The sequence below is a fragment of the Heptranchias perlo genome, chromosome 28, assembly GCF_035084215.1.
Source record: "Heptranchias perlo isolate sHepPer1 chromosome 28, sHepPer1.hap1, whole genome shotgun sequence".
Taxonomy (NCBI): Eukaryota; Metazoa; Chordata; class Chondrichthyes; order Hexanchiformes; family Hexanchidae; genus Heptranchias; species Heptranchias perlo.
Window position 1 is genome coordinate 30874364 of NC_090352.1, and position 24888 is coordinate 30899251.

Genomic DNA, 24888 nt, shown 5'->3' on the forward strand with positions numbered 1-24888 from the left:
AGAACCAGGGCTGCATAAATTCAAACTACAACAAAGTTACTTGATTTATAAACCTTTAATACTGTATTTTGATCCCAAAACTTGAACAGAACTCAAGACTTGCGCTTGTACATTTGTTTACAGTTCCAGCATAGAACTAGTCCAGCGATCAAGGCCAATGCAAGGGATGTCACAACTGCTGCAAGTAGGATGGCATCAACTATATTTTCTATAAACAGAGAGGTAAAGTTTAGTGAGATACGTATACCAATGGTTACATGCAATGAATCTATCCTCCCCATTCAACCTTAAAAATTCCCACTCTACCCCTAAAAAGTTCCATGCAGTTTACCAATATCATTCACACCTCAAGGCTACATTAGATCAGATTCATAGCCAGATGCCTCAAAATACAATTCGTTCTCCTTCAAAATTGAGGGATTTCCCAACGGTTCACACATCCAGCCATGGTGCTGACTGAGATTTGTGAAGTGCACCAGTCAGGTGACCAGATTCAAACCAGCAACTCTACCAAAGAGAACTGAAATGTTCTTGTAGCTCATGCTCTTCAATATGAAGCCAAATATCCTGATAAGGAACTGTCACTGACTCATGATCCTATAGTAAAGGCATTAAAGCTAGTAGAGCACTGCAAATTTACAGCATAATCCAGTACAATTCATTTGACTTATCCAAGTTAAAAAGAATGTCCATTGACTACAGCGGAGGCAGATGCAGCACAGCAGATTACCAAGCTTTGCCTTCAACCTGGGCTCTTGCCCATGATGTTCTTTTGGTACCCATGTGTCTATTGTCCAAAGGGTTGGGTGCAATTTAACCCTGTTTATAAATGAACATGAAGTACAATTAACAATTGCCCGAGTGCCAAAAATTAGTTTGTACCTTTTGCAATGACCTATAGCAGGAGTTAATGTTCAATTTATTCCACATTTGTTAGTGAACTTCAACAATTTGGGCACTGCAGTGACTGTGCACAAAGCCCATTGGCACACAAGACATCCAATAAAGGTGGAGCAAGGGAAAGGAGCTGCAGGAAAGTACTGCCCAGAGGCAGGAAATGCTGCGGTGGAATATAGCAACTTCCCCAGATAAGCCAATTAAATGGTTAGGGTATTTTACAAAATGCACATGACCAGGCAAGTATTCCATTTGAAATGGAGATATCAATTATGATGTTTGCTGGACCTGTGCAATCAATTTTGCAAGTTCATGCAAAGTGCCCTTCAAAAAAGTTCATTACCTGCCAGTTCAGTCTTCACATTACAATTACTCTGGATTAAGATGCCAACATATTGTTAGGAATAAGCATGCAATACACTTCATACCATTTGCCTGGGAGGACTCTGCAACACTATTTTCCTCAGCAAGAGTGAAAATTATGGGGCTCTTCAGTGTTACCAGTCCTTGCTGTAGGGACTCAGTTGAAGTGTCAAAGTCTGAACTTCTGGCTATTCCTGGTAAAGGAGAAAGTGTTAATGATTTTATCCATCTTGGGCAATCTACAAGCACTAAAGTTCCACTTCAATTTCAAAACAGGCTGAAATTTTGAATTAAGCCTTTCCTGAAGGAAATAGTCTGAAAATTTTAAGCAGATGGTTTTCTAGAGCAACTAGCAAGACTCTCAGCACCCTGCTATTGTATTTTAACCATGCAACACTGTTCAAAGATTCCTGCATACAGCACAATGCAGTTTCATGGAGCTCAAATTGCATCTTGGTCAGAGACAGGACAGCTAATGAGATTGTACTAAAATCTGATTCTCAAATAATGTAGATGTGAAACTAGTTGACGTGGAAGAGTTGAAGCCAAGATTAGTCAGCCGTCAAATACTGTGAAAGTCTCAGGTGCTTCTTACTTTTGCCAGTGTCACAAGTTGTGGCACACGTCTCCATTTCAGACAGAAGGCACACAGTTGCACTACAATGGAAGTAGACCTACAGGAGAGAGCACAGTTATTCTTAAAATCTTCCTTACTGAGTTGGTGCTTAATACAATTATATTTAAAAACCTAACCTCGCCATTCAAAATTGCTTGAACTTTCCGGCCCCAAAATGCAAAGGTCTTCACTTCAAACCTTTTGTGATGTGTTGGAAACGGCAAGCTGGAAGTTGCCTCGACCGCATGTAACTGGGTCAAGTAATTATCACCATAATAGGGGCACCTGGAGGACAAAACAGACTCTGTTGTTGTGGTGTTCTTGATTCTCAAGGTGAAATAGAAAATGTCAAATAGAGAATGCTTACTTGCCATCCAGTTTAGCTCCTGTGAAAATCATTGTTACTACTTTAGGATTGCTTAAAACTCCATAACTAGTTATACTATGGTGAAACCAGAAAGTTGGGGGAAAAAAAAAAGACTCCTTTTACACCCAACCTAGTTCACAACCAATGAAGTTTAGTCTCTGGTTGTTTTCCCATTAATCAATTCACAGCACCCTGAAAAGCAGTAAAGGACACCATCCTTCACTAAGTGGTGTTGCTGGAGGGATAATGTTTGCCAGGACACCAGAACTCTTCCACATCCACCCAAGAGGATGGATGGGCCTCAGTTTATTATTTCAGCAGAAAGACCACCAAGTGCAGCATTTTCGTTCTGCACTGAAGGATCAGCCTAGATCACATGCTTATGTTTTGGTTAAGTGGTCGTGCTCTTGCCTCTAGGTTCAAGGTTCAAGCTCCACTCCCAATACTAAACTGGTGTTGGGGGGGGGGGGGGGGGGCGGGGTGTGGAGAAGGGAAACTGGATGTTAACCTATTACATACTCAGCTTCAAGTTAATAACACTTGTCTTGCATGACTATAGCAGCCCTTGAAGGAAAGTGGCAATTCAGGCCAAGAAAATCAAACTAAGTTTCAATGCAGCAGTCACTTTCAAGCCATGAACCCAGATACAAAAGCAAGCGCTGCATTATCTATTGGGAAGTAAACTCTGCCCTGGCCATAATCCCAAGGTGAAGGAGTTTCTCTGTTGCTAGCCTCAGACTGCTAGACAAAGCTCACTGAGCAAATGTTTTGTTTCTCTTTCCTGCCCCAACACAAGGATTCACACAGGACATTTGCTTTCTATCTTGTGATGGTTACTCATCCAATAAGCAAAATGAATCACCCATGTAGCCAAAGAATGGGGGTAATTTCAGGGTCACAATATTCCAATTATACATCACAAAAGGAACCATGCAGTTGATCATATAATTAGACTAGTTGACTGGGATAATGATTTACTGGAATTAACATGCACTTCTGTTCACATATTGGGTTGTCATAAACTGGACAAGTGCAACTAACCTTTGTACACCTGGTTGAGTGCTTTTGTATCATGCAAGAATTTAAACAGCCACGGTCAAATCTAGTCTAAGGAACTTCCCATCTCATGTTAACTCAAACAGCATATTTTGCTCAAGCCCTCAAGGATGGAGGCATTTTAAGAGAAAAGGGAAATTGGAAGTATACTTGCCCATTCACAAGAATGCTCCATTGTTTGCCATGATGAGGGTCAGATGTTTGGGTTGCCCAACAGTCATTCAGGACCAGTGCAATATTAGCATCCACTCTGTGGAGAAGATGTACTTCTACATACACTGGCTCCCTAAGAAATTTCACTATCGGGTAGTCTTCATCAGCAAACCAAGTACTGTATGACTCCTCTGTGGAAATAAACTAGATCAGCAACAAAGTGTACAGGCCTAGTATTCTTCAGACTAAGTTAAGCCTTCATTACCTTTTGCAATCCTCATTTCCATTTTGAGGACACCATCCTTCACTACAAAAGGCAGGGGCGAAGGAGTGTTCACCACCAGCATCAAAGGAATGTTCCTACTGCCAGTTAAGTGGCATATCACATGCAGCCTATGAGTGAAACAACATTAAAGCATAATGCTTAAAGAATCATACAGAATATTTCAATAATGCCACAGTGCAAAACTACCAAAAATGGATGAGCTGAAAGGAAGTGCCAATCAACTGGTGCAACAGGCCTCCCAAGCTTTTAATTCTAGTTATGAAACCTGACAAGAATCAAGGTTGATATTTTGGGGCAGGGGTATGGAAGAGAAGGAGCACAGCAAAAAAGTGTAGCTCTTCAATAGGGCCAGGTTTAATGCCCTTCCCATATCATTATTGACTCCATTACCACACAAGAAATGGACAGGCTCTTTGAGCACCCAATTAAGGAAGGGCTTATGACAACTTTAGCAATGTGACAAAGTACATCAGTTAGAACTTTAATATCATAGAATCATAGAAGTTACAACATGGAAACAGGCCCTTCGGCCCAACATGTCCATGTCGCCCAGTTTATACCACTAAGCTAGTCCCAATTGCCTGCACTTGGCCCATATCCCTCGATACCCATCTTCCCCATGTAACTGTCCAAATGCTTTTGAAAAGACAAAATTGTACCCGCCTCTACTACTGCCTCTGGCAGCTCGTTCCAGACACTCACCACCCTTTGAGTGAAAAAATTGCCCCTCTGGATCCTTTTGTATCTCTCCCCTCTCACCTTAAATCTGTGCCCCCTCGTTATAGACTCCCCTACCTTTGGGAAAAGATTTTGACTATCGACCTTATCTATGCCCCTCATTATTTTATAGACTTCTATAAGATCACCCCTTAACCTCCTACTCTCCAGGGAAAAAAGTCTCAGTCTATCCAACCTCTCCCTATAAGTCAAACCATCAAGTCCCGGTAGCATCCTAGTAAATCTTTTCTGCACTCTTTCTAGTTTAATAATATCCTTTCTATAATAGGGTGACCAGAACTGTACACAGTACTCCAAGTGTGGCCTCACCAATGCCCTGTACAACTTCAACAAGACATCCCAACTCCTGCATTCAATGTTCTGACCAATGAAACCAAGCATGCTGAATGCCTTCTTCACCACCCTATCCACCTGTGACTCCACTTTTAAGGAGCTATGAACCTGTACTCCTAGATCTCTTTGTTCTATAACTCTCCTCAACGCCCTACCATTAACGGAGTAGGTCCTGGCCCGATTCGATCTACCAAAATGCATCACCTCACATTTATCTAAATTAAACTCCATCTGCCATTCATCGGCCCACTGGCCCAATTTATCAAGATCCTGTTGCAATCCTAGATAACCTTCTTCACTGTCCACAATGCCACCAATCTTGGTGTCATCTGCAAACTTACTAACCATGCCTCCTAAATTCTCATCCAAATCATTAATACAAGTAACAAATAACAGCAGACCCAGCACCGATCCCTGAGGCACACCGCTGGACACAGGCATCCAGTTTGAAAAACAACCCTCGACAACCACCCTCTGTCTTCTGTCGTCAAGCCAATTTTGTATCCAATTGGCTACCTCACCTTGGATCCCATGAGATTTAACCTTATGTAACAACCTACCATGCGGTACCTTGTCAAATGCTTTGCTGAAGTCCATGTAGACCACGTCTACTGCACAGCCCTCATCTATCTTCTTGGTTACCCCTTCAAAAAACTCAAATTCGAGAGACATGATTTTCCTCACAAAACCATGCTGACTGTTCCTAATCAGTCCCTGCCTCTCCAAATGCCTGTAGATCCTGTCCCTCAGAATACCCTCTAACAACTTACCCACTACAGATGTCAGGCTCACTGGTCTGTAGTTCCCAGGCTTTTCCCTGCCGCCCTTCTTAAACAAAGGCACAACATTTGCTACCCTCCAATCTTCAGGCACCTCACCTGTAGCGGTGGATGATTCAAATATCTCTGCTAGGGGACCCGCAATTTCCTCCCTAACCTCCCATAACATCCTGGGATACATTTCATCAGGTCCCGGAGATTTATCTACCTTGATGCGCGTTAAGACGTCCAGCACCTCCCTCTCTGTAATATGTACACTCCTCAAGACATCACTATTTATTTCCCCAAGTTCCCTAACATCCATGCCTTTCTCAACCGTAAATACCGATGTGCAATATTCATTCAGGATCTCACCCATCTCTTGTGGTTCCGCACATAGATGACCTTGTTGATCCTTAAGAGGCCCTACTCTCTCCCTAGTTACCCTTTTGCCCTTTATGTATTTGTAAAAGCTCTTTGGATTCACCTTTGCCTGATCTGCCAAAGCAATCTCATATCCCCTTTTTGCCCTCCTGATTTCTCTGAACTCTACTCCGGCAATCTCTATACTCTTCAAGGGATCCACTTGATCCCAGCTGCCTATGCATGTCATATGCCTCCTTCTTTTTGACTAGTGCCTCAATCTCCCGAGTCATCCAAGGTTCCCTACTTCTACCAGCCTTGCCCTTCACTTTATAAGGAATGTGCTTACCCTGAACCCTGGTTAACACCCTTTTGAAAGCCTCCCACTTACCAGACGTCCCTTTGCCTGCCAACAGACTCTCCCAATCAACTTCTGAAAGTTCCTGTCTAATACCATCAAAATTGGCCTTTCCCCAATTTAGAATTTTAACTTTTGGGCCAGACCTATCCTTCTCCATAGCTATCTTAAAACTAATGGAATTATGATCACTGGTCCCAAAGTGATCCCTCACTAACACTTCTGTCACCTGCCCTTCCTTATTTCCCAAGAGGAGGTCAAGTTTTGCCCCCTCTCTAGTCAGGCCATCCACATACTGAATGAGAAATTCCTCCTGAATACACTCAACAAATTTCTCTCCATCCAAGCCCCTAATGCTATGGCTGTCCCAGTCAATGTTGGGAAAGTTAAAGTCCCCTACTATTACCACCCTATTTTTCTTGCAGCTGTCTAATCTCCTTACATATTTGCTCCTCAATTTCCCGTTGACTATTTGGGGGTCTGTAGTACAATCCTATCAAAGTGATCTCTCCCTTCTTATTTTTCAGTTCTACCCATATAGACTCAGTGGGCGAACCCTCGGATATATCCCCTCTCACTACTGCCGTGATGTTCTCCCTAATCAAGAACGCAACTCCCCCTCCTCTCTTACCTCCTGCTCTATCTTTCCTATAGCATCTGTACCCTGGATCATTGAGCTGCCAGTCCTGCCCCTCCCTTAGCCATGTTTCAGTAATAGCTATAACATCCCAGTCCCATGTACCCATCCATGCCCTGAGTTCATCTGCCTTGCCCATCAGACTTCTTGCATTGAAATAAATGCAGTTTAATCTAGACTTCCCTTGGTCTTTGCCCTGCTTTCTCAGACCATCTGTCCGGTCATGTTCTGTACACTCTCCCTTACTGCGTTTTGTTTCTGTCACCACTTTATTTCCCACTGACTTCCTGCATCGGTTCCCATCCCCCTGCCACATTAGTTTAAACCCTCCCCAACAGCACTGGCAAACACTCCCCCTAGGACATTGGTTCCAGTCCTGCCCAGATGCAGACCGTCCAATTTGTACTGGTCCCACCTCCCCCAGAACCGGTTCCAATGGCCCAGGAATTTGAATCCCTCCATCTTGCACCATCTCTCAAGCCACGTATTCATCTTAGCTATCCTGTCATTCCTACTGACTAACCCGTGGCACTGGTAGCAATCCTGAGATTACTACCTTTGAGGTCCTACTCTTTAGTTTAACTCCTAACTCCCTAAATTCAGCTTGTAGGACCTCATCCTGTGTTTTACCTATATCGTTGGTGCCTATATGCACCACGACAACTGGCTGTTCACCCTCCCCCTCCAGAATGTCCTGCAGCCGCTCCGAGACATCCTTGACCCTTGCACCAGGGAGGCAACATACCATCCTGGAGTCTGCAGAAGTGGTCAGTCTGTGGGGTTTGGGGGGGGGGGGGGGGGGGGTGGTGGCGTAAGATACATTTTTTGGCTGACAAGACCCTTGGGGGTTAAGAACTAGTGATCTTGTGGCACTTGCCTGAAGGAATAGTTGCCATTATTGCATTGTAGTCCCATGTTCAAGTAATTAACACATGGTGTTCGGGACCAGGACCAGGTAGTGAAAGTATGGCCTCTGATGCCAAGTAGGCAGCCAATCTTAGAGCTTCCTTCTGGGGGGGGGGGGGGGGGGGTCCTAAAGTTTGAGGCTTCAAGTTTACCATAGGTTCTGTCTCCTTGTATTTTTGCCTCTTTAGTTGCATTACTGTTAGTCAATGGTGCACAAAGCCATGCCATCTTGTGATCACATGGGTCTGGTCTTGCCAACCCTTCAGATAAACTCCCATGACCTCACCAGCTGCCACAGTGCAATTTTTAAATCCTTTCCAATTGGAACCCAAGTACAAGTTAGAAAGCTTGGTGGCAACTATTTCAATAGACCAAAACCATTACCCAGTTCAGTATTCACAAGCTTACCTGAAAGTACTGTCTCTGGTTATAGAGCCACGAGATCCATTTCGGATTCTCCTTTTTGCCATGATATCGACTGTGTAAGTGATGTTTTGTCCATCAATCTATAAAAAAAGGGTTTTGATGAGACACTTGCTCCTCTCCTTCCCCCACCACCAAGCAAAACCACTTACCATTTGCATGGACCCGCATGAATTCAAAGGAAAGCTGAAGACAATAAATTCAGATGTCCTGGCAACAGGGATGCATTCAGAACTTGCGTTATTCACCAAGTAAACAGAGCCAAGATTCAGTGGGGGCACTGTTGCAACCCTGGGGACTACAATGGTAAATAGCCCATTGTTTGTGCAGTCAATATAAGCTGGGGGAAAAGTCATATGCAATTAGCAAAGTGTTCCATATAACAAGGAATGAAACAGTATCAGACTAGATCAGTGGAACATTAAAACCTCAAATTTACACTAAATTAATATCAAATTTCAACAGGCCTCAAGCTTTCTGCATGCACTTCAGCCCCAGTTAAAGTGATGCCATAGACCCATGCCAACAGAACTTGTTCACCTTAAGGTGACATTGAGGTTAAACATCAGCCACCATCTTACTGAATGGCAGATCAGGCTTGAAGAGCCATATGGCCCACACCTAGTTATGTTCAGTGGCAAATTCAGAACAAGGCCTGCATGTGCACGAGACTAAGGGCTGAAGTCTGAACCCAAGAAACTGCAAAGCTCCCATTCATAGCCATTTTCTGGAGAACTAAATAAAACCCAACCTGTTTTTCCATAAAAGCAAGAGGTCTGCACATTGACTGGATCATAGCAGCATCCTTTAGCACCACACGCCAGCTCACCAAGTGCAGCATTTCCACAGTCTACACGGTCCTTGGCATCAATATCACAAATCATATCTACAAGGAGGTAAAGGTTACAATGAATACCAAGTGGTGAATTGCAGTTTAAAAAATTAACACAACACTAGTGTTTATTCCAATTACTCTTGCTTCAGACATACTTCAGAAATCTCACTGCCCATTAAAAATGTGAGGTTAATTCAAAGGTCCAATTCTAGGGCAATGATTCCTATTCAATTTTGCTACATTGATCATTATGTCGCTGCCAGCTCTGGATCAAGTTTGGAATCTCCCATCTGGCACAAAAGAGTTATGAAGTGTGGACAAACACCATAGGTAATTTACCTCTACTTCAGTGACAAAATCATGTGAAACAAATTAGGATGGCTATCCAGATTACCCAAACTGCATTTGATTTCACATTCAAACACTTGTTCTACCTTAATTTCCACTAACTACACGAGACAAACCAACATCTGAGAATTTGCTTATCCACCTGCACTTCTCAAAGACAAGTCTCAAGGTCTGTCAGACTAGAGCCTGCATGGGAGAAATCACTCACTACACCAGGAAGTCCCAGGGTGCTTTATTTTTAAAAGCATGGGAGAATGACTTTTTGCCACAATCCAACTCTTCCCAGGAGAGATTAAAGAGTTATATTATCTGGATCACTAAAGACTGCATTTCAAATCTAATCCTGCCCTATCAACTTTTACCAAGACAAGTTGACCACGCGCTTTACACTCCAAGCCTCATGAAGGCCAACCTCACTGGCAAACTGACTTCAGGTGTACAGAAGCATACTATACCTCCATTAATCTTCACATCCACAGGGGTGGCTCCCGGTGTCGCATTAACTGGCTTCACATCCACTGGGGTGACTCCTGGTGTCGCATCAACTGGCTTCACATCCACTGGGGTGGCTCCCGGTGTCGCATCAACTGGCTTCACAGCCACTGGGGTGACTCCCGGTGTCGCATCAACTGGCTTCACAGCCACTGGGGTGGCTCCTGGTGTCGCATCAACTGGCTTCACATCCACTGGGGTGACTCCTGGTGTCGCAACAACTGGCTTCACATCCACTGGGGTGACTCCTGGTGTCGCATCAACTGGCTTCACATCCACTGGGGTGACTCCTGGTGTCGCATCAACTGGCTTCACATCCACTGGGGTGACTCCTGGTGTCGCATCAACTGGCTTCACATCCACTGGGGTGACTCCTGGTGTCGCATCAACTGGCTTCACATCCACTGGGGTGACTCCTGGTGTCGCATCAACTGGCTTCACATCCACTGGGGTGACTCCTGGTGTCGCATCAACTGGCTTCACATCCACTGCGGTGACTCCTGGTGTTGCATTAACTGGCTTCACATCAACTGGCTTCACAAAGGGAGTGACTCCTGGTGTCGCATCAACTGGCTTCACATCCACTGGTGTCGCATCAACTGGCTTCACATCCATTGGGGCGACTCCTGGTGTCGCATCAACTGGCTTCACAGCCACTGGTGTCGCATCAACTGGCTTCACAAAGGGAGTGACTCCTGGTGTCACATCAACTGGCTTCACATCCAATGGGGTGACTCCTGGTGTCGCATTAACTGGCTTCACATCCACTGGGGCGACTCCTGGTGTCGCATCAACCGGCTTCACAGCCACTGGGGTGACTCCTGGTGTCGCATCAACCGGCTTCACAGCCACTGGGGTGGCTCCTGGTGTCGCATCAACCGGCTTCACATCCACTTGGGTGACTCCTGGTGTCGCATCAACTGGCTTCACATCCACTGGGGCGACTCCTGGTGTCGCATCAACTGGCTTCACATCCACTGGGGCGACTCCTGGTGTCGCATCAACTGGCTTCACATCCACTGGTGTCGCATCAACTGGCTTCACAAAGGGAGTGACTCCTGGTGTCACATCAACTGGCTTCACATCCAATGGGGTGACTCCTGGTGTCGCATCAACTGGCTTCACATCCACTGGGGCGACTCCTGGTGTCGCATTAACTGGCTTCACAGCCACTGGGGTGGATCCTACTGTTGTCCAGGTTGGAACTGTAGTTTAAACAGATGATTACAAAGGAGCAAGAGTAGAGACTGCTTACAAAGCAGCAATTACCATAAACATTTCCACAATCTTAATCTATGCTTTCCCCCCCACCAATGATTGCATTCCTGAACAAGTTGGAGTTATGAGCCAACCTGTGCAATATTTTAACATTGCAGCACTGCAAGGAGTCTATTTTTGGGAGGGTTTCTTGGCAGAGCAAAGGAGTGGCAGCATTGAAACAGATCAAGACTGCCCAACGCACTTCATATTTAGTGGGTTAATTTTATAGTCACTATGTGCAACTTGGAATGCCAATTTGAATACAGCAAGTTCAAACAGCAGAGTGACCAAATGTTTGATGACTGTTGGCCAGAGCATCTGATGAACTGGACGCCCTTCAGGCCACAGGGTCTCAACCCCTCATTTAATGTCACCTGACAGTGCAGCGCTATTGGTGCTGACAGTCAGCACATATTACATGCTGGGGCCCATCGTGGTGGGGAGAAAAAAAAGCAGCAAATCTGATTTATAAGAGTCCACATTGAACTGGGCTAAGAAAGGATTGAAGATTGTTTGAAATGTCAGCACAAAGACTTCCCACTGCAGGGCAGCAGACAAGTCATCATGCATTGGAGATAAACACTTTTTGCAACAAAAGGTGACCAAGACTTACCGATCACTGAAGGAACCAATGGAGGCAGCAACGATGGCAGGGTACAGTTTACAGGAATGCGCTCTATAACTATTATCCTTCTGGATGCATCGATTCCATCAATCCTCAACTCCATGCTTACTGTTTTATTCTAGAGGGGGAGGGGAACAGAATTAACATCCAATAAATTGATAGAAAGCAATCTTAATACAAACAGTCCTGCAAAGTGATCAACTACTAATCAAGCAGAAGCATATTTCTATCCAGCACCAATCCATGCAAGGTCATAGTCAAATGATTATTAGAAATATTAACTAAAACAGATGCACTTACCATTAAATGAACATAGCATCCATTGTATGGAGTACTGAAAAGCAGTGACCCATCTGCCTGTGGAATGGTTCTATATTTACAACTGCTGGGCAATGAACGGAAGTCTCTTGGTATACCATAGTCATCTGTTTAACCAGAAACATGCTCATTAAGCAAACATCTGAATACAATTGTAGGTTCAGAAGCAAGTGCTTCAGTCAAGACATGTTCATCTCAATTTAGATATTAACAGCACAGAATTAGCTATCTCGTAGAAATGGCCACAAGAGCAAGATAAAGCAGCCCATTTCCCAACTTGGATTGTGAGCTCACATCACTTATGAACCAATTATACATGGAACTGCCTGGGAGAGTGTACTTCACCATTATCCATTTATCCTTGTGCCATAAATAGTTCAGACTGCCCACTGACTTCAGTCAATAGAAACAATATTTCAAGCTAAAGATTTATGCAGAACAGGCTTATACAAAAAGCAATACCACCCTTAAAGGAAGCACAATCAAAATTGAATTAAAGTCCAAATTCAACAGAACAAAAAAAAGGGAACTTATAAAACTAAAAATCTGTGTGTATCAGACACTTCACTGCAGTGCTCACTGGTTGCAGAAGGGCTCAAGCATACCAGGGGACCACCACATGCTCCCTCTCCAGGGCCATCAGAGCAAGGACAAAAACATGACAGGTGGAGAAACCCCTCTTCTAACTAGGCTTATGCTGGACCAGTGAGTCCTTATTGATCTTGGACCGATGGACATAGTTACTCTAGTGACACTTCAGCCAAGGGAAGTGTAGATATGAAGAAATGTCACTTAGCCTATTCTATCCTTGCACAAGTTGACTGGCATTTTGTCTCTATACCAGCAACCACATTTCAAAAGCAATCTATTCACAAGTGCTTTGGCACATCCTGACAACACAATAAGACACTGTATAAAAAGTGAGTTTGTCCTTCAAAGAAGCTCTAGAGAGAATGGTCAGATTAAAGAACAGACAAGAAATGCTCACACCCACATCACTCCAGAATTACCAATGCTAATTATAGCTGGTTTCAGCACCACAGCTAATTACCATTTCCGATGGCTGACATTCTTTGACACCTAATGAGGTCCTTCAAAAGATCCAGATTGGTTAGCTATACCTCAAGAGCTTCGGAGACATGGAATCTCCTAGCGAGAAGACTTTTTTTTGGATGTTGTGAAAGGTGATATATCAAAGTTATTTTCCTTCTTATAGGCTAACAATTCATAACCAGAAAAAAACCACAGGAAGGTGAGCAATTATGATCAACAAGTTGGATTGAGGCTTTTGAACAGTAGGAAAGCAGGAGTGTGGGGCCAAAACAGTTAAAGGCTTTGCCAGCAGAGGGAGGAAGAACTAAAGAGCGAGGAAGAATTGCGAGAACGAGAAATACCACTGGCAGGTACGATTACTATAGGAACCGCCTTTGGAAAGATTCTGGAAGTAGAGACTGTTTACAAGAGCTTCCATGTTAATTTACCACCAGGGAAAGGAGTGGACACGACTTTTTCCTCCGAGTAATAATCGTCAGATAAAAGCTTTCCTGATTCAGATTTAACATCCTCGTTCAAAGGGATGGAAACGAGCAGAGTTGAAGGGAAAGAGGATTGAAGTTGAGCACTAGGAGCAAAAGGGACCACCAGCAGAATTAGATACAATGAGAAATAATAAGGGAAGTTTAAAGCATCGACGGTTCATAACTTACCCACGACTGAAAGCCGAATGGACATCCCCTGAAACGAGTCATTACGAATTCGCACCATGACGCCCAACGGCGTGCAAGCAATCTCCTCGGGATAGTCGAAATATTGGACCGATACATGTCTCCGAAATCGGGGGGATGAGGGTGAGTCCAGCGCCCTAACCCTGAAACAGCTGCCCCAGAGAAACAAAAAGATCACCGAGAGCTCCATCTCGAAGTGCTGCTTTCCTCACAGTGAGCGCCTGAGTGCTTTTCAAGAGAAATTCTCTGCCCTGTGAACCATGTTACAATTGCAAATTAAACCTCCCTGCATTCGATTGGGTGCGGTTAACTAGCGAGCCAACTAAAAATACACTTAATGCCATTTGTTTGCAATGGATCATTAACTAATCCGCAGGGAAATGCTTATGCTTATTTGATGCTCCCCGGTTTTCCTGTTAAACTGATTCCCAATATATTGTGATGATTTATCTATAAACAGCCCGGAGTCAATGGAAGTGATTGACTGATGGGCAGGTCGTTATAGCAATGATTGACAAGTAGGTCCTTGCACTTCATCTTTTTGCACCTTGCGGTTGGAATTTGGATTGAAAACCATCCGAGCTGATAGGATCAGGGCCTCTTCTTTCAGACAATCAATGCAAGTTTGTTTTTTTGACATTGACATCTGTGTTGAAACTTTATCTAAATCATAATCCTTTCATCCATATGTTCTTCTATATGTATCACTAATACATTTGGGCAGTAGGCATTCAGGAGGTTTTCATTGAATCATATGTTATTATAACATCTGGAAATTATTGACCTGAAACAAAATTCAATATCCAGCTTCTAATAAAACAATAACGAATGATCCTGCAGATTCTGTACTGAAATAAGATGCCTCCAGCAGATTAATTGCCTCCTGCTTTAATCAGCTCAAGCCCTTATTCCAGTATTCGATCCCGAGGATTGCTATTTTATGACTATTTTTGTCAGATGTGAAAATGAAGACCATAAGAGTTAGGCAGCTAATCTCATCACTTTCCCTTGATGAAGGTGAAGAATGAAAGCCTGGACAGAGAACCAGAGAGACATGGTGCTGGGTTGTCTACAAGGAGCAGCTATGATATGATTGCAACTCTTCTCTCTGTGCTGCCTGAGCACAGTTTCATTTTCTGGGACCGGTTTGGCTTCTGTGATATGAGTTCCATTCCCCCAACCAACACCATCAGAACAGATGGCCCAGTCACTCATCTCATTTCTGTTTGTGGGACCTTGCTGTGTGTAAATTGAGTGCCGTGTTTCCCTACTGCACTTCAAAAAGTAATTCATTGGCTGAAAGACATTTTGGGATGTCCTGAAGATGTGAAAAGTACTGTATAAATAAAAATTCATTCTTTCTTACATAAGTATGACTCTCTGCACACTTTGGATTCATTCTGAAGGTGTCATTGTCGGTGGACTGAATTGTATTACCGTTTATCCGGACAGGTTCTGTGCAGGTCTACTGGTGCCTTTGGTAACACTGCCACACTCCAGGTTTGTAAATTGTCATTTTTGTCCTTAACGGGAAATAAAACATAATTAGGAAAGAAAAGTTTTAAAATCTTGGGAGCAGGAAGCCAAGTGAGGAAATATGATTTGTCTGTTAGCTTCTATCCGCGGAATCTTGATTGTTTGGAAGCAACTCCAGTGAGGTTGTAAGTACTTATCTGATCAATTGCTGATCACTCACCAGTATTAATGTATTTATAACGTACGATGGTCCTGAAGGGAAAAGCAAGTTTTTTTGTTAAATAGCAAAAATGAATGTATGGCTGTGTTAGTACTTTCCCATCATGTTTAGCAGTTTGATGATGTGGATATTGTAACCTGCCCTTGGTAGGATTCCAGGAGGAGGTCTTGTAAAATGATATTGTGTATGCCTTTTATAATTTAACCAATTAGGTTGCATTGGTTTGCCCCAGTGACATCAGCTAAAAACAAAATGATAAATGTGCCCCCTACTAATAAAAGAACTTAAACAAAAAGGAAAAGAGACTTATCAAAGTACAAAATAATATTATGCCTGGTGTCCACTATACACTGCTGCGCCCACCGGTCGCTGAAGGCCTCAAGCGTACCGACAGACACGGCATGCGCCTTCTCCAGGGGCACCCGGGCGTGGACGAGACCACAGAAAAGAGGCAGGTGGCCGGAGCGACCGCCCCCACGGGCCGCGTCCAACCTGGGCCTGGAGATGGCCAACTTAGCCAGGCCCAGGAGCAGACCCACGAGGAGGTTCGCCGACTTGCCCCACCCCTTTCTGCACCGGGTGACCAAAGATAAGGAACAATATTGTGTATGTAAAAGAGGGAAAATGGCATCTTGTTAGAATCATAGCCCTGTTGAACCCAGCTTGGTGATATGCAAACAGCTCATGGTATGAAGCAGAGGCTGTGGAGATGGGAAGAACGGATTGATTTGTTCTGTAAAATGTCACATTTCAATTTTCGGTCAGAAGATTGCAAGTAAAGATGGACTAGTATGTTCCTTGGTTTGTTTTTTTACAAGATCCTAAGGTAGATACAGTCGAGGAGAGTCATTCAGTCCACTCTACTTCAACCATCCACAACACACATCTAAGTGTTTCTTAATGATTCCACTACCCTACCCCGGGGGTCTCGTAGATATCCCTTGAATTCCTTAGCGTTTCTGCTGTATTTCAAATAACATTAATGTGTTTACTTATTTCTATATTTATTATATAGGGGAAATTGTATGAACACACCCCAGTCATTACATTCAGCTAATGAACGCTTGGCTTACAGTGAGACACAATGACAAGATAAATAAAGGCTGTGTCATCGGCAATAGTAAGGTGCAATAAATTTACTAGTGTGGGTGACTCGGTAACTCATGGGTGAAGGGATTGAGGAAGAGTTACAGTCAGTCCAACGAGTGGAGATATTTATCATGTTTCATTGCTGCCCATGGCCTGCTCTATTTATGTTTATATCCACTCTGTGCCAATGATCCACAAATAACAAATGAAATGAATAATGATTATAGACAGGATAAATCTAATTGATCTCTTCTGAGCCAGTTAAAAAATATGTTTTTAACTGCAGAAAATTAAGGTTTAGTAATTTTGTCATTTTTGTTTTTGGCACAAGAAAATCAGCTTATAATGTTATTTTTGTTTGATCATATTCTATTACCTATAATCTTTCAAAGTTCTCTAGATTCAGGAACTGTCCCTCTAGATTGGAAAATTGCACATGTCACTCCTCTTTTTAAGAAAGGAGAGAGAGGGAAACCAGAGAATTATAGACCAGTTAGCCTAACATCTGTTGTGGGGAAAATGCTGGAGTCTATAATTAAGGATAGGGTGACTGAACACCTCGAGAATTTTCAGTTAATCAGAGAGAGCCAGCATGGATTTGTGAAAGGTGAGTCATGCCTGATAAACCTGATTGAATTTTTTGAAGAGGTGACTAAAGTAGTGGACAGGGGAATGTCAATGGATGTTATTTATATGGACTTCCAGAAGGCATTTGATAAAATCCCACATAAGAGACTGTTAGCTAAGATAGAAGCCCATGGAATCGAGGGAAAAGTATGGACTTGGTTCGGAAGTTGGCTGAGCGAAAGGCGACAGAGAGCAGGGATCTGTCTTGGGGCCTCAATTATTCACAATATTTATTAACTACTTAGATGAAGGCATAGAAAGTCTCATAACTAAGTTTGCTGATGACACAAAGATTGGTGGCATTGTAAGCAGTGTAGATGAAAACATAAAATTACATAGGGATATTGATAGATTAGGTGAATGGGCAAAACTGTGGCAAATGGAATTCAGTGTCGGCAAAAGTGAGGTCATCCACTTTGGATCAAAAAATGATAGAACAGGGTACTTTCTATATCTCCTCAAGGAGCATTACAATAGCAATTCGAAATATGTAACCATTAATTCATGAAAATAATAAAGACAAAAAATTAAGTTACACTTACATAAATAAGACAGCATTTTGAGATTCACGATTGCCAGATCTACGTATATTTTTTAAAGTTGATACTACTCTGGCGAGTTTAAGAGATACGCTGCTCTCTGGGGCCTGGGTCATGATCCGTGCTTGGCTTGTGCCTGGGTCATGATCCTTATCGCTAGATACTTAATAGAATCTATTCAGTTTACGAGACTTGTAACTGTATTACAGTACATATCGAGAAGCCTCCAACCCACTGTCAGCTGGAAAAGTGGCTGAAAAGAGATCAATTAGATTTATCCTGTCTATAATGATTATTCATTTAATTTGTTGTTTGTGGATCATCGCTGGCACAGATTGGAAACCCTATTTGCCTGCATTCACAACAGTCATAGAATCACAGAATGATGCGCAGAAGGGTTGAGAACCAGAGGATTTAAGGTGATTGGCAAAAGAACCAAAGGCAACTCAAGGAAAATCTTTTTTACGCAGTGAGTAGTTATGATCTGGAATGCGCTGCCTGAAAGGGTGGTGGAAGCAGATTCAATCATGGCTTTCAAAAAGGAATTGGATAAATACTTGAAGGGAAAAAATTTGCAGAGCTACAAGGAAAGAGCAGGGTAATGGGACTAACTGGATTGCTCTTACAAAGAGCCGGCACGGGCTTGATGGGCTGAATGGCCTCCTTCTGTGCTGTAACCATTCTATGATTCTATGATACAGCACAGTAGGAAGCCATTCAGCCTCTCATGCCTGTGCTGGCTCTTTGAAAGAGCTGTCCAATTAATCCCATTCCCCTGCCCTTTCCCCATAGCCCTGAAAATTTTTCCCCTTCAACAGCCAGAGGTCATGATCCGTATCATCACCAATGACATAGGTAGAAAGAGGGGTGAGGTCCTGCAGGCAGATTTTAGGGAGCTAGGAAAGAGATTAATAAGCAGGACCTTAAAGGTAGTCATCTCTGGATTACTGCCGGGGCCACGGGCTAGTGAGTACAGAAATAGGAAGATAGAGCAGATGAACGCGTGGCTGGAGAGATGGTGCAGGAGGGAGAGCTTTAGATTCCTGAGGCATTGGGACCAGTTCTGGGTGTGGTGGGATCTGTACAAGTTGGACGGGTTGTACCTCAACAGGGCCAGGACCAATATCATCGTGGAGAGGTTTGCTAGTGCTGTTGGGGAGGGTTTAAACTAGCTTAGAAACATAGAAACATAGAAAATAGGAGCAGGAGTAGGCCATTCGGCCCTTCGAGCCTGCTTCGCCATTCAATATGATCATGGCTGATCCTCTATCTCAATACCATATTCCCACTCTCTCCCCATACCCCTTGATGCCGTTTGTGTCTAGAAATCTATCTTGCTCCTTCTTAAATATATTCAGTGACTTGGCCTCCACAGCCTTCTGTGGTAGAGAATTCCACAGGTTCACCACCCACTGAGTGAAGAAATTTCTCCTCATCTCAGTCCGAAATGTCCTAACCTGTATCCTGAGACTGTGACCCCTGGTTCTGGACCCCCCCCCCACCAGCCAGGGGAAACATCCTCCTTGCATCCAGTCTGTCTAGCCCTGTCAGAATTTTATATGTTTCAATGAGATCCCCTCTCATTCTTCTAAACTCAAGTGAATACAGGCTGAGTCGACCCAATCTCTCCTCATACGACAGTCCTGCCATCCCAGGGATCAGTCTGGTGAACCTTCGCTGCACTCCCTCTATGGCAAGTATATCCTTTCTTAGGTAAGGAGACCAAAACTGCACACAATACTCCACCAAGGCCCTGTATAACTGCAGTAAGATATCCTTGCTCCTGTACTCAAATCCTCTTGCAATGAAGGCCAACATACCATTTGCCTTCCTAACTGCTTGCTGCACCTGCATGTTTGCTTTTAGTGACTGGTGTACAAGGACACCCAGGTCCCTTTGTACATCAACATTCCCCAATCTATCACCATTTAAATAATACTTTCTGTTTTTCCTTCCGAAGTGGATAATTTCACATTTATCCACATTATACTGCATCTGCCATGTATTTGCCCACTCACTCAACTTGTCTAAATCGCCTTGAAGCCTCTTTGCATCCTCCACACAACTTGCTTGGCAGAGGGATGGGAATGTAACCGTAGATTCAGAAGGGAGAGAAGCAAAGCTAGAAATGGAAGGCAGAAAATTAGTAAGTGAGTTTGGAAGGCAAAGGAAACGAAGGCTAGAAAATAGACAAAACAGGAGTTTGGCAGTGATAATAGCATATATTTCAATGCAAGGAGTCTAGTGAATAAGGCAGATGAGCTGAGGGCACAAATAGATATGTGGAAGTATGAAGTCATAGCTACTACTGAAACATGGTGTAAAGAAGAGCAGGAATGGCAGCTCAACATTCCTGGTTACAGGGTTTTCAGATGAGATAGAGAGGGGGATAAAAAAGGAAGGGGGGTCACAATATTGGTTAAAGAAACGATTACAGCTGTGAGGAGGGATGATATGTTAGAAGGATCATCAAATGAGGCCATATGGGTTGAACTGAAGAACAAAAAAGGGGCAATCACACTGCTGGGAGTGTACTACAGACCCCCCAAACAGTCAGAGGGAGATAGAAAAACAAATATGTAGGCAAATGTCTGAGAAGTGCAAAAACAATTGGGCAGTAATAGTAGGGGATTTCAACTACCCTAATATTAACTGGGATAGAATCAGCGTAAAAGGTATGGAGGGCACAGAATTCTTAAAATGCATTCAGGAGAACTTTTTTAGCCAGTAGGTAGCAAGCCCAACAAGAGAGGGGGCAGTTCTGGACTTAGTTTTAGGGAACGAAGCTGGGCAGGTGGCAATGGGGTATCTGTGGGAGAGCATTTTGGTGACGGTGATCCTAATTCAGTTAGATTTAATATAGTTGTGGAAAAGGACAAAGATAGAACAGGAGTAAATTGAGGAAAGGCCAATTGAGGAAAGGCCAATTTTACTAAGCTGAGATGTGATTTAGCAAAAGTGGACTGGAAACAGCTACTTGAAGGTAAATCAGTGTCAGAGCAGTGGGAGTCATTCAAGAAGGAGATAGTGAGGGATCAGAGCAAATATGTTCCCACAAAGAAAAAGGGTAGGACTCCCAAATCTAGTGCCCCCTGGATGTCAAGGAGCATACAGGGTAGGATAAGGCAAAAAAGGGAAGCTTATGTCAGATACTGAGAGCTCAATACTGCAGAAAGCCCAGAGGAGTATAGAAAATTAAAAAGGAAATTAGGAAATCAAAGAGAGGGCATGAAAAAATATTGGCAAGTAAAATCAAGGAAAACCCAAAGATGTTTTATAAATACATAATAAGCAAGAGGATAACTCAGGAAAGAGTAGGGCCTATTAGAGACGTGTGGAGGCAGAAGGGGTGGGTATGGATCTTAATGAATACTTTGTGTCTGTCTTCACAAAAGAGAGGGACGATGCGGACATTGTAGTTAAGGGGGCAGTGTATGAAATATTGGATGGGATAAACATAGTGAGAGAGGAAGTATTAAGGGGATTAGCATCCTTGAAAGTAGATAAATCACCAGGCCCGGATGAAACGTATCCCAGGCTGTTAAGAGAAGCAAGGGAGGAAATAGCGGAGGCTCTGACCATCATTTTCCAATACTCTCTGGCTACAGGTGTGGTTGGAGGACTGCTAACGTTGTACCGTTGTTTAAAAAGGGAGAGCGGGATAAATCGAGTAATTACAGGCCAGTCAGCCGTACCTCGGTGGTGGGCAAATTATTGGAAAAAATTCTGAGGGACAGTATTAATCGTCATTTAGAAAGGCACAGATTAATCAAGGACAGTCAGCATGGATTTATTAAGGGAAGGTCGTGTCTGACTAATTTGATTGAATTTTTTGAGGAGGTAACAAGGAGGGTCGATGAGGGTTGCGCATTTGATGTCGTCTGCATGGATTTTAGCAAGGCTTTTGACAAGGTCCCACACGGCAGACTGGTCAGAAAAGTAAAAGCCTATGGGATCCAAGGGAAAGTGGCAAATTGGATCCAGAATTGGCTCAGTGGCAGGAAGCAAAGGGTAATGGTTGATGGGTGTTTTTGTGACTGGAAGGCTGTTTCCAGTGGGGTTCCGTGGGGCTCAGTGCTTAGTCCCTTGCTTTTTGTGGTAATCATCAATGATTTAGACTTAAATGTAGGGGGCATGATTAAGAAGTTTGCAAATGATACAAAAGTTGGCCATGTGGTTGATAGTGAGGAAGAAAGCTGTAGATTGCAGGAAAAGATCAATGGAATGGTCAGGTGGGCAGAAAAGTGGCAAATGGAATTCATTCCAGAGAAGTATGAGATAATGCATTTGGGGAGAGCAAACAAGGCAAGGGAATACACAATAAATGTAAGATACTGAGAAGTGTGGAGGAACAGAGGGACCTTGGAGTGCATGTCCATTGATCCCTGAAGGTAGCAGGACAGGTAGATAAGGTGGTTAAGGCGGCATACGGGATATTTTCCTTTATTAGCCGAGGCATACAATATAAGAGCAGGGAGGTTATGCTAGAACTGTATAAAACGCTAGTTAGGCCACAGCTAGAGTACTGCATACAGTTCTGGTCACCATATTACAGGAAAGGTCTGATTGCACAAGAGAGGGTACAGAGGAGATTTACGAGGATGTTGCCAGGACTGAAGAATTTTAGCTATGAGGAAAGATTGCACAGGGTGGGGTTGTTTTCTTTGGAACAGAGGAGGCTGAGGGGAGATTTAATTGAGGTGTATGAAATTATGAAGGGACTAGATAGAGTGGATAGGAAGGACCTATTTCCCTTAGCCAAGAGGTCAATAACCAGCGGGCATAGATTTAAAGTGATTGGTAGAAGGATTAGAGGAGAGTTGAGGAGAACTTTTTTCACCCAGAGGGTGGTAGGGGTCTGGAACTCACTGCCTGAAAGGGTGGTAGAGGCAGAAACCCTCATCGCATTAAAAAGGACTTGGATATGCACTTAAAGTGCCGTAAGCTACAAGGCTGCGGACCAAGAGCTGGAAAGTGGGATTAGGCTGGGTAGCTCTTTTTCAGCTGGCACAGACATGATGGGCCGAATGGCCTCCTTCTGTGCCGTAAATTTCTACGATTCTATGATTCTAAGTATTTACCCGATTACCTTTTTAAAGTTACTTTTGAAAGTACTTCCACCACTTTAATGGAAATCCATCATATCATAGAATCATAGAATGGTTACAGCACAGAAGGAGGCCATTCGGCCCAATGAGCCCGTGCCGACTCTTTGTAAGCATATGTTAAGCATGATATAAATGCAAGTGTTCCTTTCTAATGGGGTAGTTCTTCAATATCTCATGATGTTGTACAACTCTCCTTTTATTTGTATCAGGAAAGGTACATTCCCACTGTCTAAACTAATTACGGGAAAAGTATTCTTTCTGTAGCTCTTTAGTGAACATCTCGATACAATATTAAAAATCCTGTGCACTTTCTGTCCACAAACCTTATTTCTAAAGAGTCAAATGGCACAGGAACAGAGAAATGTCAGAAGATGTCAATAGCGATGGTAGCACTGAATGAAGTAAACCAGTCTTTCTTTTTTATTTGGCATCTTTCAAATCCTCATGACGTCCCCAAAGCACTTTACAACCAATTGATTAATGTAAAACTGATTTAATGTTTAGTTCATCAATCAGCTTAAATGTATCATTTCAAAGGAAGGGACTGATTTAACTGATCCCAGATACTTATTGTAATCCGCGTTCTCCGTTAGATAATTAAATAGGGACATGGGAGATCTTAGGAACAGGAAAATACCACTTGGCCCAAAAAGCTCAGCAGTCTTTAAAAAAAAATTGATCTCAATGTCCACTTTTCACCATAACACCTATCCCTTCTTTGTTTAGAAACCCCCCCTGGTTAGCTCTTAAACCCATTTAAACTATGGCCTCATCCAATAGCTTTGCATCCTTCTCTGATAACTTATTCCATTTGTATATTAACCTTTTTTTCCCAATTTTTAATGTAAAATGTATTTTGCCTTCTAGAGAAGTCACTGCTGATTGTTAGTGGCTAATTGATTTGAAGTCATGTTTTTCGTTTCTGTTTGTGGTGCCGCATGATATAAGACTCAAGGAGTTTAATTTTCATACCACGTTACCAGTTTATTGTAGATAGTGAATTACAGAATCATTTACTGTAGACTGTAACCATTGAATTGAAAACAGTAATTCAATCACGGAGTTACTGTTCAGGTAACAAGCAGAAACTGCTTTTGATTCACTTTTAACAGTTTATCTTTCTTGTCATTCTATACCTCATTCTCAAATATAATTATACTTATTAAATGCTGTGGTATTTGTAAAGCAGCAGTTAGTATGTGTTAATAATGAAGAAGAATTTCATACAAGGTTGATACCCAACTCCTTGTATCATTAATGTGGTACAATACAATTTGGGACTTTGATTGAAGTCTCCATGGACTAACAGAACATGACCACAAGGGGGCACTCATAGCACAGTATCTCTGTACCTCCAACTGTTTTAATGAACTCTCATTTGGAAACCTGGCCAAATTTTGTTAAGGTTTTGCACCTGAAGCTAACTGTAATAATGATCAGTGTCATGACTTGTTTACTAGTCTATTTTTCCCTCCAATGTTCTCCCCTCCGCGATCGCTGACCCTGCTATGCTGGGGTGCAGTCCCATGAGCAATAACTCCATCATCCCTACCCAAGTGCTCAGTCTTAATGTGTAAGGCGGGCAGGCAGTAGCGGATTGACCCCCCGTTTTACACCCCCACCTCCTCATTCAATGGAAGTGAAAATTGGGCAGAGTGTAAAACAGGCGGCCGATCTGCTCCTGCTCATTTTCTTCTTGAACCGCTGTGTAGCGGTTTGATACAACTGAGTAGCTTGCTAGGCTACTTCAGAGGGCAGTTAAGAGTCATTCGGACTGGAGTCACATATAGGTCAGAGCGGGTAAGGACATCAGGTTTCCTCCCCTAAAGGACATTAGTGAACCAGTTGGGTTTTTACGACAATCCGACCGCTTCAAGTTCATTTTTATTGATACTGGCTTTTTTATTCCAATGTTCTCCTGGCCGATCTTCCATCCTCTACCCTCCGTAAACTTCAACTATGCTGCCCGTATC

The 24888-nt window shown here is 43.1% G+C and overlaps 1 protein-coding gene across 1 annotated transcript; it reads right to left on the bottom strand.

The window, feature by feature from the left end:
• Positions 1-40: 40 nt before the first annotated feature.
• Positions 41-14096, bottom strand: LOC137345004 (uncharacterized). Its single transcript, XM_068008337.1, has 13 exons — positions 13839-14096; positions 12115-12239; positions 11803-11932; positions 9893-11134; positions 9006-9140; positions 8407-8594; positions 8240-8337; positions 3718-3845; positions 3454-3643; positions 2014-2161; positions 1856-1934; positions 1326-1454; positions 41-208 (listed from the first exon to the last, which is right to left on the bottom strand). The coding sequence occupies exons 1-13, from the start codon at positions 14044-14046 to the stop codon at positions 93-95; spliced, it is 2916 nt and encodes a 971-aa protein (XP_067864438.1). The 5' UTR covers positions 14047-14096; the 3' UTR covers positions 41-92.
• Between the last annotated feature and the right edge of the window lie 10792 nt (positions 14097-24888).